This window comes from Chionomys nivalis, chromosome 5 (genome assembly GCF_950005125.1).
Source record: "Chionomys nivalis chromosome 5, mChiNiv1.1, whole genome shotgun sequence".
NCBI classification, from domain to species: Eukaryota; Metazoa; Chordata; class Mammalia; order Rodentia; family Cricetidae; genus Chionomys; species Chionomys nivalis.
This window is the reverse complement of record NC_080090.1, coordinates 32,185,063-32,197,106: the sequence shown is the minus strand read 5'-3', so window position 1 is coordinate 32,197,106 and position 12,044 is coordinate 32,185,063. Positions and strand designations below refer to the sequence as shown.

Here is a 12,044-nt window from a genome sequence, read left to right as displayed (position 1 = left end):
CCAATGGTGTTCACTAAATGAGAGCTCTTATTAGATATAGGGGAAATCTCTGGGTCTGTTTGCCCAGGGTCCACATGGGCACTGCCCGTGTAGTCAGAGACAATGGCCTGCAGACTTGTAGGCTGCATGGCTTTCTTCCTTACGTGCCATCCTAACTTATAAGCCTTTTACCTTGGGGGCATTTTGTGTCCTAATGCCTTCTACATATCATATTCTACACACACACACACACACACACACACACACACACACACACACACTTTCCTTATGTTCTCTCTTCTTGGAAGGGAGGTTAGGACCAGGAGAAAGAGCTCTGCCTGATTCTTCTTGAGTTCTATTTCTTCTTCTTCTTCTTCTTCTTCTTCTTCTTCTTCTTCTTCTTCTTCTTCTTCTTCTTCTTCTTCTTCTTCTTCTTCTTCCTCCTCCTCCTCCTCCTCCTCCTCCTCCTCCTCCTCCTCTTCCTCTTCCTCTTCTTTAAATAAATGTTAATAGCTGGACATGGCCGGGCGGTGGTGGCGCACGCCTTTAATCCCAGCACTCGGGAGGCAGAGGCAGGAGGATCTCTGGGAGTTCGAGGCCAGCCTGGTCTACAAAGGGAGTTGCAGGACAGGCTCCAGAGCTACAGAGAAACCCTGTCTCGAAAAACAAACAAAAAAAAAAAACAACAAAAAAAGCTGGACATGGTAGCACACACCTTTAGTCCCAGTACTCAGGAAGTAGAGTCAGACATATCTCTGTGACTTAAAGACTAGCCTGGGCTACATATTGAGTTCCAGGACAGCCAGGGCTACATAGAGAGACCCTGTCTCAAACAAACAAACACAAACTCCAAAAAAGAAAACCATTTTTTCATACAGTATGTCTGATCATGATTTATTTTCCTCCATCTCCTCCCAGGTCCTCCCCACCTCCTCAGCATCTCTATGCACACCTCCAATCTCTCTCTGTAGAAAACAAACACACAAATATAAAAAACAAATAAGCTAGAATAAAAACAACAGCAACAGCAATGAGAAAGCACAAGAAACATTCATACAGACACACACACATACACACACACAGACACACACATATAGATACACACAGAGACATGCATACAGATACACACATGTACAGAGACACACACAAACACACATATAGAAACACATGCAGATACATATATAGGCACACACACATATATAAACACACATGCAGATACACACATAGACACACACATACATACCAGATACAGAAACATGCACAGACACACACACAAATACACACATACAGACACATATACAGATATGCACATACACATACATACAGACACATATACAGATATGCACATACACATACATACAGACACACAGACATACAAAAAAAACCCCACAAAAACCCAAAACCCATAAAAAACCAAAATAAGAAACTATAATATACAAGCAAGGGACCAGTAAGGAAAAAAAATGCCCAAACAGAGCAATATGAGACAAAAAAATCTACAAAAATACAATTGAGTTCATGTGAGCCAGCTACTGGGTTTGGGGCCTGCCCTTCCGTGTGGTTTATATACCCAGTCAGACTCTATCGGAGAAGACTAATGTTCCTTTGCAAGTGGTTTTCAATTGGACATAGCTTCTTGATTAGGGATGGGGGCTCATGCCCACTTTCGTTCTCAGTCATGAGACCCCATCTGTCTTGAGCCTGTGTAGACACTACATGCTGTCACAGTCTCTGTGAGTTCATATGTGCTTGGTCCTGTTGTGTCTGGAAGACACTGTTTCCTTGTTGTCATCCATCCCCTCCGACTCTTAAAATCTTTCTGCTTCCTCTTCCTCACAGCTCCCTGAGCCTAAGGGAGGGGCTCGATGGAGACATTTAGGACTGAATGTTCTAAGGCCTCCCACTCCCCGTAGATTGTCCAGCTGTGGTCTCTGTATTAGTTCTCATCTACTACAAGAGGAGGCGTCAGACAGAAAGTATTTCCAGGTATCTGAGGCTGACACAAAGAGAGGCCTGAGAGGGTCCACAGAATAAGTAAGGAAAGCTGGGTGTACACCAAGGCTAGGCAGGATCTCCAGGAAATGGAGATAGGGTGTGGTCTGCAAGCAGTCTGGACCAGGCATGACCTGAGACTCCCAGACTGCAATAGAGGAGAGGAGGAAGAATGGGAAAGAGTTCTTTCTCTTCCCCCCTATAAGAGTTAAACTTATTTTGGCATAAGTATAGGTGTTCCCAAGGTTGCGAGACATAACATAGAGAGAAGCCACTTGTCTCTGCTTTCCCTAGAGCTGACTCTCGCAAAGCTACAGTACAGCCAAACACCAGCGTGCTGACAGGCAATTGCAGGGCATCTCTGTCACCTCAGGAACTCCCGAAGCAGACTTCTGAGCCACACTTGCCTTCTCCCAGCTCAGCTCCTCTTTAGCCCCTGGCAACCGCAGATCTCTCCACTTTTATAGCGTTGTTGCTTTGAGAATATTACAGAAATTAAATCCTATAGAATATGTGGTTGTCAGATTTTTTTTTTTTTTTACTCAGTATAATTCTCAAGCGACTTATTTAAAATTTTTTTGGTGGTTTTGTTTTATGACAGGGTTTCTCTGTGTAGCCCTGTCTGTCCTGACACTTGCTTTATAGACCAGGCTGGTCTCGAACTCAGAGATTTGCCTGTCTCTGCCTCCTGAATACTGGGATTAAAGGTGTGCACCACCACCACCCAGTTTAGCATGTGGGGGTTTACAGGAATGTGTTATTATTTCCGGGGAAATGTTCAGGCATAAAACCAGTAGGACACATTGCGATTGCTTGGCAAGCTTTTATTTATTTATTTATTCTTATCTTATGCATACGGGTGTTTTTGCCTTTACGCATGTCTAATGACACTGAGTGTCTTTGCATGTGATAATTTTCCGTGTGTGTCTTCTTGAATGACGCATCATTTCACATCCGTGACTATTTGCTAACTGGGTTTGTTCTCATCATGAGTTTGGAGAACTGCTTATATATTCTAGACTCAAGTTGTTGGATACATGGCTTCCAAATATGTCAGACTATAGCTTATCTTAATGGAACATTCTAATGAGCAATACGGTTTTATTTCGCTGTGGTTTAATTTATCAATTATAAGCGTGGAGTGTTTTTTGTTGTTTTGTTTTGTTTTGTTTTGTTTTTTGGTGTCAAGACTAAGAATTCTCTGATTCAGCCTAGATGTGAAGGCCTTTCTCCTGTGGTTTTTTTTTCCCCTGGAAGTTTTGTAGCATTATAGCATATGCTATTAAGTCAGAAATCCATTTTGAGTTACTTTCTGCATAAGATATAAAATTCATGTCACAATTTTCCTTTCTTTTTCCTGTGAGGTCTAATTGCTTTGAGACCCTTTGTTGAAGATGGCTCACCTCTCTCCACTGAACAATCTTTACACCTTTTTCAGTACCTGTGGGGCATGTTCAGTGAGTCTGTGTTAGGGAGTTCTTTGTATTATTCCATTTATGTGTGTGTTTATCCCTTTGCCAATATGATATGGTGGTGTTTATATAGCTATATTGGCCTTGAAATTCAATACGCTAATTCCTCTAATTCTATTCTTTTTCAATTTATTTCAACTATTTTACTTCTATTGGCTCTTCATACATTTTTTTCAGAATAATCTCATGTCTATCTGCAAAAGAAGTCCACTTTGAGCTTGATAGAAATTCTGCTAAACCCATGTATCCACGTGGGAAAACAGAGCTTCACGATATTGGGTCTTCAAAGGGAGAGCATAGCATAGCCCGCCTCTTGTTTTGAGCTTTCTTTCTTTCATTTATGGTTTTATATTTTCAGCCTAAAAGTGTCCCATATATTTTTGTTAGATTTACAATGAGGTATTTAATTTTTATTTAATTATTGTAATTGGGGTTTTATTTTTTATGAATGTTTGTCATTGGGATACAAAACTATACTGACCTTTAGTGTGTTGATTGGGTATCTTGTAATCAGCCGAATTCCTTTATTAATTCTGAGAGGGTTTTTTTACATCGTGTGTGTGTGTGTGTGTGTGTGTGTGTGTGTGTGTGTGTGTGAACACATACTTGCTTCTGTAGAGATCAGAAAACTATTTGCTGGAATTAGGCCTCTCCTTCCACTATATGGGTTCTGGAGATAAATCAGGCTGTCAGGCTTGGCAGCAGCACCTCTAATCACTGAACCATCTTGCCAGCCGTCTGAGAGTTGTTAATAGATTATGTAGGACGTCCTAAGAATTACTAAGGATAGCTAGCTGTGCTGGGTGACAACGGCGACAATTTTCTGTTATTTCTATTTCGTTTTCATCATAGTCAGTGAACAGAGTGCTATTTCATTCTTTTCTGTGTCTGAGGGCTGTTCTGTGGCCCTAGATGTAGTCTGTCTGGGCATAGGTTCAGGAGGCACTTCTTGTCCACTCTGTTATTCTTGGGGGAAACATTCTGTAAATGTCAAACACATGCTCTTGGGTGTTGGGATGGAGTTCTGTGTCCTTGCTGATTTTATACCCAGCTCTTCTGTCCATTGCTGACAGAGAAGTGCTGATATCTCACCTCAACGTCTGTGTATTTTTCCTTCCAGTGCGGTTAGTTTTGCTTCAGAGTTTGTTACCTATAACATATGCACTGCCCTGCCATCTTGCAGATTTATCCTTATTTATGCTCCTAGGTCTCTAGTTCTGTTTTGATTTTAAGTGTATATCGCACTAATTCAAATTCATGATTTCTTTTGATTAATGCTTGCATGAAATAGTATTTTCCTTCTTATATTTATGTTATATTTGATGTGAGTTCTTTGTAGGCAGCATGTAGCTGGGTAACATTCTAATATATTCTACCACTATTTCTTTCTTCTTTTCTTTGTTTTCTTTGTTTTTGGGGTGTATGAGGTGGGTTGGGGCAGGGATAATGTTTTTCTGTGTAGCCTTTGCTGTCCTCTGTATACCAGGCTGACCTCGAACTCAGAGACCCCCTGCCTCCTAAATGCTGGGATTAAAGATGTGTGCCACCACCACCTGGCTCCTACCACTATTTCCAATTGGTATATTTAGATTATTTATACATAAAATAGCTATTGGCATGTTTCAACTTAACTCTTCTGTTTTATATTTTTGTTTTCTCTGTTTTTAAATTATTTTCCCCTGGATTCTAATTCCTTCTTAGCTTTCTTGCCTTTCTATAGATTACATGGTCTTTCAAAAAATAATACGCTATCTGTTCGTATGACCTTTTCTAAATGTTCATGTAAGTATTGCCTTGAGTATACAGAGTTTATCAGTCTTGTGTTGAATAAATCAGCTCTGGTGACATGCAGGAAACTTACCACTTTCCCTTTATGATATACTCATCTTGTCTTCATAAGTATTTAGAACCATGGCAAGTATTGATATACTTAGCTTCATACTAAAACAGAAAAACAAAAAAAATTAAAAAATGAACTTTTCACTCAGGCTTTTACTCTGGCCAGTGTCTTTTACCCTGGGTGATGTACCAGTATTCCCTTCATCACAGCCCCTGTTTTTTTATTTTTTTTATTTTTTTGAACATTCTTTAGTCACTGTTTTATGGTAGACAAGCTAGAGATACATTTTCTCCCCTACCCCAGGATCAAAGGCAAGCATCCTACCAATGAGTTGCACCCCGTTCCCCACTTTTAAGAATGCTTTGGCTTCTCTTCCTTTTTAAAGGGCTTTTGTTTGGATGTAGAATCCTGTGTTGACACATCTTTCATTTCTACTCCTACTTCCTTCCAGCCCCATGGGATCCAGTAAGAAGTCTGCTGTCACTCTGGTTTTCTTCCATAGATCACGCCATTTCTGTCAATACTTTCCTCTGCTGCTTCCTTTTTTATTGTTTTGTTGCGCTACACATTTTCTCTGCTCCCCTCCCTTCCTCCCCTCTCCCCTTTTAAACTCTCCCATGACCCCCATGCCTCAGGAGATCTTGTCTTTTCCTCCTTCCTATTTAGATCCATATGTGTTTCTCTTAGGGTCCTCTTTGTTGTCTAGGTTTTCTGGGTTTGTGGATGTGGTTCATTTATGCAATGGAGTACTACTCAGTGATAAAGAATAATGCCATCTTGAAATTTGCAGGCAAATGAATGGATATAGGAAATAAACATATTGAGTGAGGTAACCCAGACTCAGAAAGGGAAATATAATATGTACTCACTCATAATCAAAGAAAAACCCGCCTGCTCTTGCTTTTCATACTTTCAGCATGATATATGTCGGCGTAGATTTCTTTTGATTTACCCTGTTTGGATTGCTAGTCTCTTCAGTCTTTAGACTGAGGGGTTTACTAATTCTGTGAGTTTTAGCCATTGCTTCTCTGAGTATTTCTGTTCTGCCCCCTTTTTCTCCTTCTTCTGGGAATTTGATGCCATTAAAGTTACATTTTTTTGTGTGTGTTGCAGGTCGCATAGGTGCTCTTCTCTCTTTCCCAGTCTCTCTGCTTCTCTCTTCTCTGCCCCCTACCTTCTGATCTCAAATCCATCTGCTGATTTTATATTTACTGGTATTATGTTTTCTATTTCTAAATTGTCTATTTGGTTCTTCGTAACTTTTTTTCTGAGAGTTTCTATTAATCTGCTGATACATTCTGTCTTTTTTTAAAAAAAACTGTGTTTTCAAACATGTTCAAAGTTACTTGTTGATGCATTTCATGAGTGCTGTATTTAAAAACATGTCACATGACTTGAACACTTCTTTCCCTTTGCTTAAGTCAAAATTTCCCCAGTTCTTGACGTGGTGAGCAGTTTCTACTGGAACTTGGGTGACTTATGTTATAAGGCCCTGGGTGTTATATTAACCTGCGGATTCAATTGTCTAATTCACCTACTACTGCACCTGGTGATGGGGGAGATGCTACCTCATCACACCCAGGTAAAGACAGAAATCGAAGTTCTTCATTCTGTTGATATTCTGGTGGGAGAATAGTCCTTATTACTGCTAAATAATAACTTGTGGTCTTGCCATGCTTTCTTTGGGTGCCGTGTGAAAAGTGGCAGGGTAAACTGGTCACCGTGTGGTGGAGATGGAAGTTCCAACTTCCATAAGAGACCATGGCTTCTCTGACATCCACAGAGGGGGAAGCGCCTCAGTACAGATCAGTGATGCAGACTAGGTTCTCCATTGACCATGAGCTGGCAGCAGGAGGTAGAACAACTAGGTGTATATAGAGTTGGGGACTTGTACAGTTTTTCTGGTGATATTTGTTTGAAATAGAAAGGCTGTTATCCAAGCACTTTCTTTCTTTTGGAGGGATTTTTGGTTTGTTTTGTTTGATTTTTGTTTGCTTATTTTGTTTTTTTGTTTTGTTTTGTTTTGTTTTGTTTTGGACAAGGTCTCTCTATTATGTAGCCCTGGCTGTCCTGGAACTCACTGTGTAGACCAGGCTGGCTTCAACTTCAGAGATCCACCTGATCTGCCTCCCAAGTGCTGGGATTAAAAGCAAGCACCAATCCATCTGGCTTAACCCAAAGTTTCCTATTTTGCTATGAATAGAGAGAGTAGGTTGGTGTAGGGTGTTGTCTTTGTATGTGTGTGTCCCCGTTTGTATTTTCATGTTTTTGATTTCCTCCCTTCCAGAAATGGACTGACTATTTTAGATGAAAAGGAAGGGGGAACTCTCTCTGTGTTCATTTATTTAAGAAGCAATAAGAAAAACAGCACAGACTGGCTGACTCGGAAATGCCTTTCTAGCTTACAGAAACTGGAACCCAAGAGCAACGTACCAGCAAGGATGGTTTCTCCTGCAACCTCACTGCTTGGCTTGCAGACTGCCACCTTATCACTTAGTCTTTAAAAGGCCTTTTCGCTATGTCCTTATCGTTGGTACCTCTCCTTCTATGAACCAGTCCTACGGGTGGATTGCAGCCCCTGCTAATGACTTTATTTAACCTCAGTTACTGCTTTAATACTTCTCTCTCAAAATTCAGTCATAACGGAGCTTGGAGATTTAATTTATGATTTGCATGGAATACATTTTAGTCCAAGTCAACGGACCTGTCACCATGCTGCTTTTTTTTTTTTAGGTTATGAGGGCCCTGTCTGGCATGCTTTCTTCTTTCCCATCTTCCAGAGCCGCCTTATGTTGTTTTAAATATTTAGGTTATGAGGGCCCTGTCTGGCATGCTTTCTTCTTTCCCATCTTCCAGAGCCGCCTTATGTTGTTTTAAATATAATAGTTACCGAGGACATTCAGTGGGATGAATGGGGATAAACCTAGTCCATTTTCCTAGAAGACAAGACTCTCTCTTTTGAAAAATTTAAAGAGGTTTTATAACTCAATTCAAATTGGTTCTGATTCACAGGAGAGAGGTTTCACTGATAAAGACATACTTTCGTTGACATCTCAGCCACTGGGAACTGGAATGATAAAGAGTACCTCCCCAAGTCCATAGATTAGGGGAAAATATCGGCCATTTGATGGAAAATTTATCTCCCAGAAATGTAATCCCTCGTGCTGGGAAGGAAAGGCGTTATGATGGACATGGCGAAAGATTAGAAGCTCTGTCTCTCAGAGGAGTCTTCAGCTCCTGGAAGGAAACGTGACTTGTACCTTTCCTGGTACAGACCAAGAAGGTGGAAGTCCTGGAGAGGGCTGAGTATGTGTTTGCGTTTGTGCATGACACATGTGCACACATGTCAGAGAGTGGGATCTGAGAGTCTTGCCCTTTCGAGGCAGAGGCATGAGGTATATGTTGTTTCTTTGAACACCTGAGTGAGTCTAGAAGCTTCTAACTTCCAGGTCTCTGGAATTTCCACACCGCTGATGCTGTGAGGGTCAGGAGAAACTCCCTCTTGCTCAGCTCCCACCTCCTACTAGGAAGTAGGGGCTTCTTGAGGAAGATTGATGCACAACATTAGTCAAGCCCCAACGTGCCCCGAGAGGAGGTCACAAGACAAACAGCCCCTGCCACGAGCTTCCAGCCCACCACCCAGCATTCCTATTACACTTGGGCCACAGGCATGGTAGATGAGTGTGGGTGTACTTCATTTCCTGCCTCACACAATAAACTTGTCAGTATTGGACGGATCTGCGCTTGCATTCAGGGAGTTCATTTGCAAGGCCACCTGGCTTCCCAGAGCCGCTGTCCTGCTCCCATTTCATCCTGCCTAATGAGCCAGGGCCTGGTTCCTAGTGCACGGTGCTGAGCTGCGGGGCCAGACATGGCCAGCGTTTGCTAGTGAGGCCTCAGCAGCTCCTCGGGGATCCTTACCGTCTGTCTGAAGGAGGTCGAGCTACTAGCATGCAGAGGAACAGCCGTTTTGCTGCCAGCCTGTGCTGCACAGCTGGGAGGGGCATGGCAAGCTTTCACTCTTCCCTGTAGAGGTAGTATCGGGCCTGCTGCAGCTTCCTGGCTGGACAAGCTTGTAATGGACTTCTGGAATGCCTGTCTGTCACACCCTGGTTTGGGTGGGTTTCTAAGAATTCCTGGTTAAGGAAGGTATCTTCCTTAAAAGCCAACAGGGAAATGACGTATAGCATTTGCGCTGCCCATTGCCCCGCACTAGCCAGCACGGTCTTAGTCTTCCCATGTCTGCAGGCATCCTTGACTCTACTCTAACCATATAGCCTCGGTCCAGGATCCTTCAGTGACTCTTGTGAGGACTCCTCATTCCCAAGTCTGACCTTCTTGGTGCTCTGCTCCTGACCTGGGCCTGGGGCTTACATGATTGGAACAAATCCAGCCTTGTCCAGTTACTGGGAAATTATTATCAGACCTCATGCTTAAGTAAGATCTTGGAAATGGCCCTACAGTCAGGTTATTTATTTTCTTTTCCCCTTCTGCAAATGGGACATGATAATGTTGTCAGTCTCCTATTACAGTATGCATATGTATGCATGTAATATAGTAAGCATATTTATGCATGTATTGTAGTATGCATTGTATGCATGCATTATAGTATGCATATGTATGTATTATTATAGTATTGTATGCATGTATCTCTTACTTGGCCATAGCTCTCACTCCTATCTGAGCCTAAGCTCAGGAAAGTGCCCTGATATCTGTTACTAACAATGGATCCTTCTTTGCCCACATTAAATGGAGGTCTCACCTTCACTGAGTCCACAGACATGGAACACTAACCAGATCAGAGCCCCCGGAAGGTTGCATGACAGCCAGAACCTTGAGGACCAAGGACGGCAGACAAGGAAGGGTGATATAGCCCCATGCTCAGGAGTTACACAGTGTAGAGGAAGGTGGGAAGAGTGGCAAAGAGGACTTGCTGCTCCTCTATAAGGTAGCTCCCTGGGAGTAAGGGAAAGAATATGAAGCGCATCCTCCCTGTGCTCTGAAGGCACTGGTTAGTCTGGGAGCCCAAAGGCCACCCTGGCTGCCATAGAGCACACAGTGCAAGGCTAAGCACAATGATCATTTCCCAGCCAGAGACACAGTGGGGAGGGAGGCACAGTGAGGAGAATAGGTGCTTGACTCTCTTACCTATAGATTTTATTGGAAGAATTTAGACATTTGCTTGCTTCTAGCTGAGAGGAGGCTGGAAGTTGCAGCATTAGCCAGTAGTCTATGTGCCAAGCTATTTGCAGGGTCCTCTAGTAAAGGGAGCAGGGAAGCTGTAGGATACGGACAGCATCCCCTGCCACAATGGTGCATGATGGTGCCTAATACTACATCCCAAGTCTTCTGTGCATAGAGCACTCTCACCCTGCCCAGAGGCTGAGGGTACCTGTCTCCATCCTGCCACTGCATCCAGCCCCAAGTTCAGAGACCCCAGGCTATGCTCAGCCGTCTCCTCTGGGTCTTGAAGTAGCTCCTTGGAATTTTAGATCAAAGTTGTGAAGTTTGGGCTTATGGTGGACTTAAAATTTTGACAAACTTTAAGGCAAAAGATGTGTTATTACACCCATAACCAGCATGGGATGGTGGAAAACGGAATTGCCTCAAGAAAGACACCTGTTTGGAAGAAGGAAAGGTGGCAGCCACAGGTGCCCATGGTCAGCACCACCTGCCAGGTGGACGTGACAGTCTCTTGGGAAGTGTTAGAGGCTGTGTGTAAGAATAAGCTGTAGGTCAGCTGGGCTCCCAGATGACATGTGTCCTGCACATCTAGTGGCTTCTAGCCCATTTGCCCTGATAAGTGAGTTCTATGTGACTTAACCAGCTCCAACCAGCTCATTAAGGCTTGCCCATCCCCCTTCAGCTCAGACTCTGAACCCACACCCTCGCAGGAAATGGAGGGCAAGCAACACCTTTCTCTCAGCTCTTCATGTGAAACTGCCTAATTTAAAATTTTCAGGACAAAGTTGAGTACTTGGAAAAAAAGTGAATGATCAATGTGCACAGATACGGTAATATCCATGTCAGGGTGAGGGTGTTGTTGCACAAGGGAGTAGGATCCTGGACAGGACTGAAGCAGCCCCCTTCATCTGGGCAGGCAGAACCAGTGGCCTCACACTGGGTACTGCTAGATTTCAACAGCCTTCCCGAGACCAGTGGGGTAAAGCAGAGGGTCAGGACAGGACATCTGACTGCAGGGTCCTGCCAAGACAGGCAATCTGCCTGCGGTGTGTGGGACTCTGTGGGTGCCTCAGACCTGAGGCCACACTCTTGCCTGTCCTGCAGACTCCACCAACCGGGACTCCCTGGACATGATTGAGCGCTGCATTTGCCTGGTGTGCCTGGATGTTCCTGGGACTGGGGAGCTCAGTGACACTCACAGGGCACTCCAGCTCCTTCATGGAGGAGGCTGCAGCCTGAATGGGGCGAATCGCTGGTACGACAAGTCCCTGCAGGTAAGAAACTTGGTGGTGGTCCTGCAAGTGCATAGCCTCTTCTGGAGCTGGCTGCCAGCAGACGCTCTCACTGGCTTCTGCCACTCAGACTGTACTAGCCATGTCACCTACAGACTAGCCAGAGTTCTTTTCAGGAGCCGTGTGCTAGAACCCAACTGAGACTCCCTGACTGCCATGCCACTGTGTTGGAAGAGCTTTGTTACACCTGGGCTCATTCCCCACCTCCATGGCCACCCTGGGGTGGAAGAGCACCACACAGTCACCCAGTAAGTCCTCAACAGTTCGTTAAACGGGATAATTCGG

At 43.6% G+C, this 12,044-nt stretch overlaps 1 protein-coding gene across 1 annotated transcript in view; it reads left to right on the top strand.

Moving 5' to 3' along the window:
- Positions 1-12,044, top strand: part of Chat (choline O-acetyltransferase) — a 47,058-nt gene that overhangs the window by 22,270 nt on the left and 12,744 nt on the right. Inside the window, exon 8 of the mRNA XM_057770506.1 lies at positions 11,572-11,741. Coding sequence (XP_057626489.1) covers positions 11,572-11,741 — 170 coding nt within the window. The remainder of the gene's footprint in view (positions 1-11,571; positions 11,742-12,044) is intronic.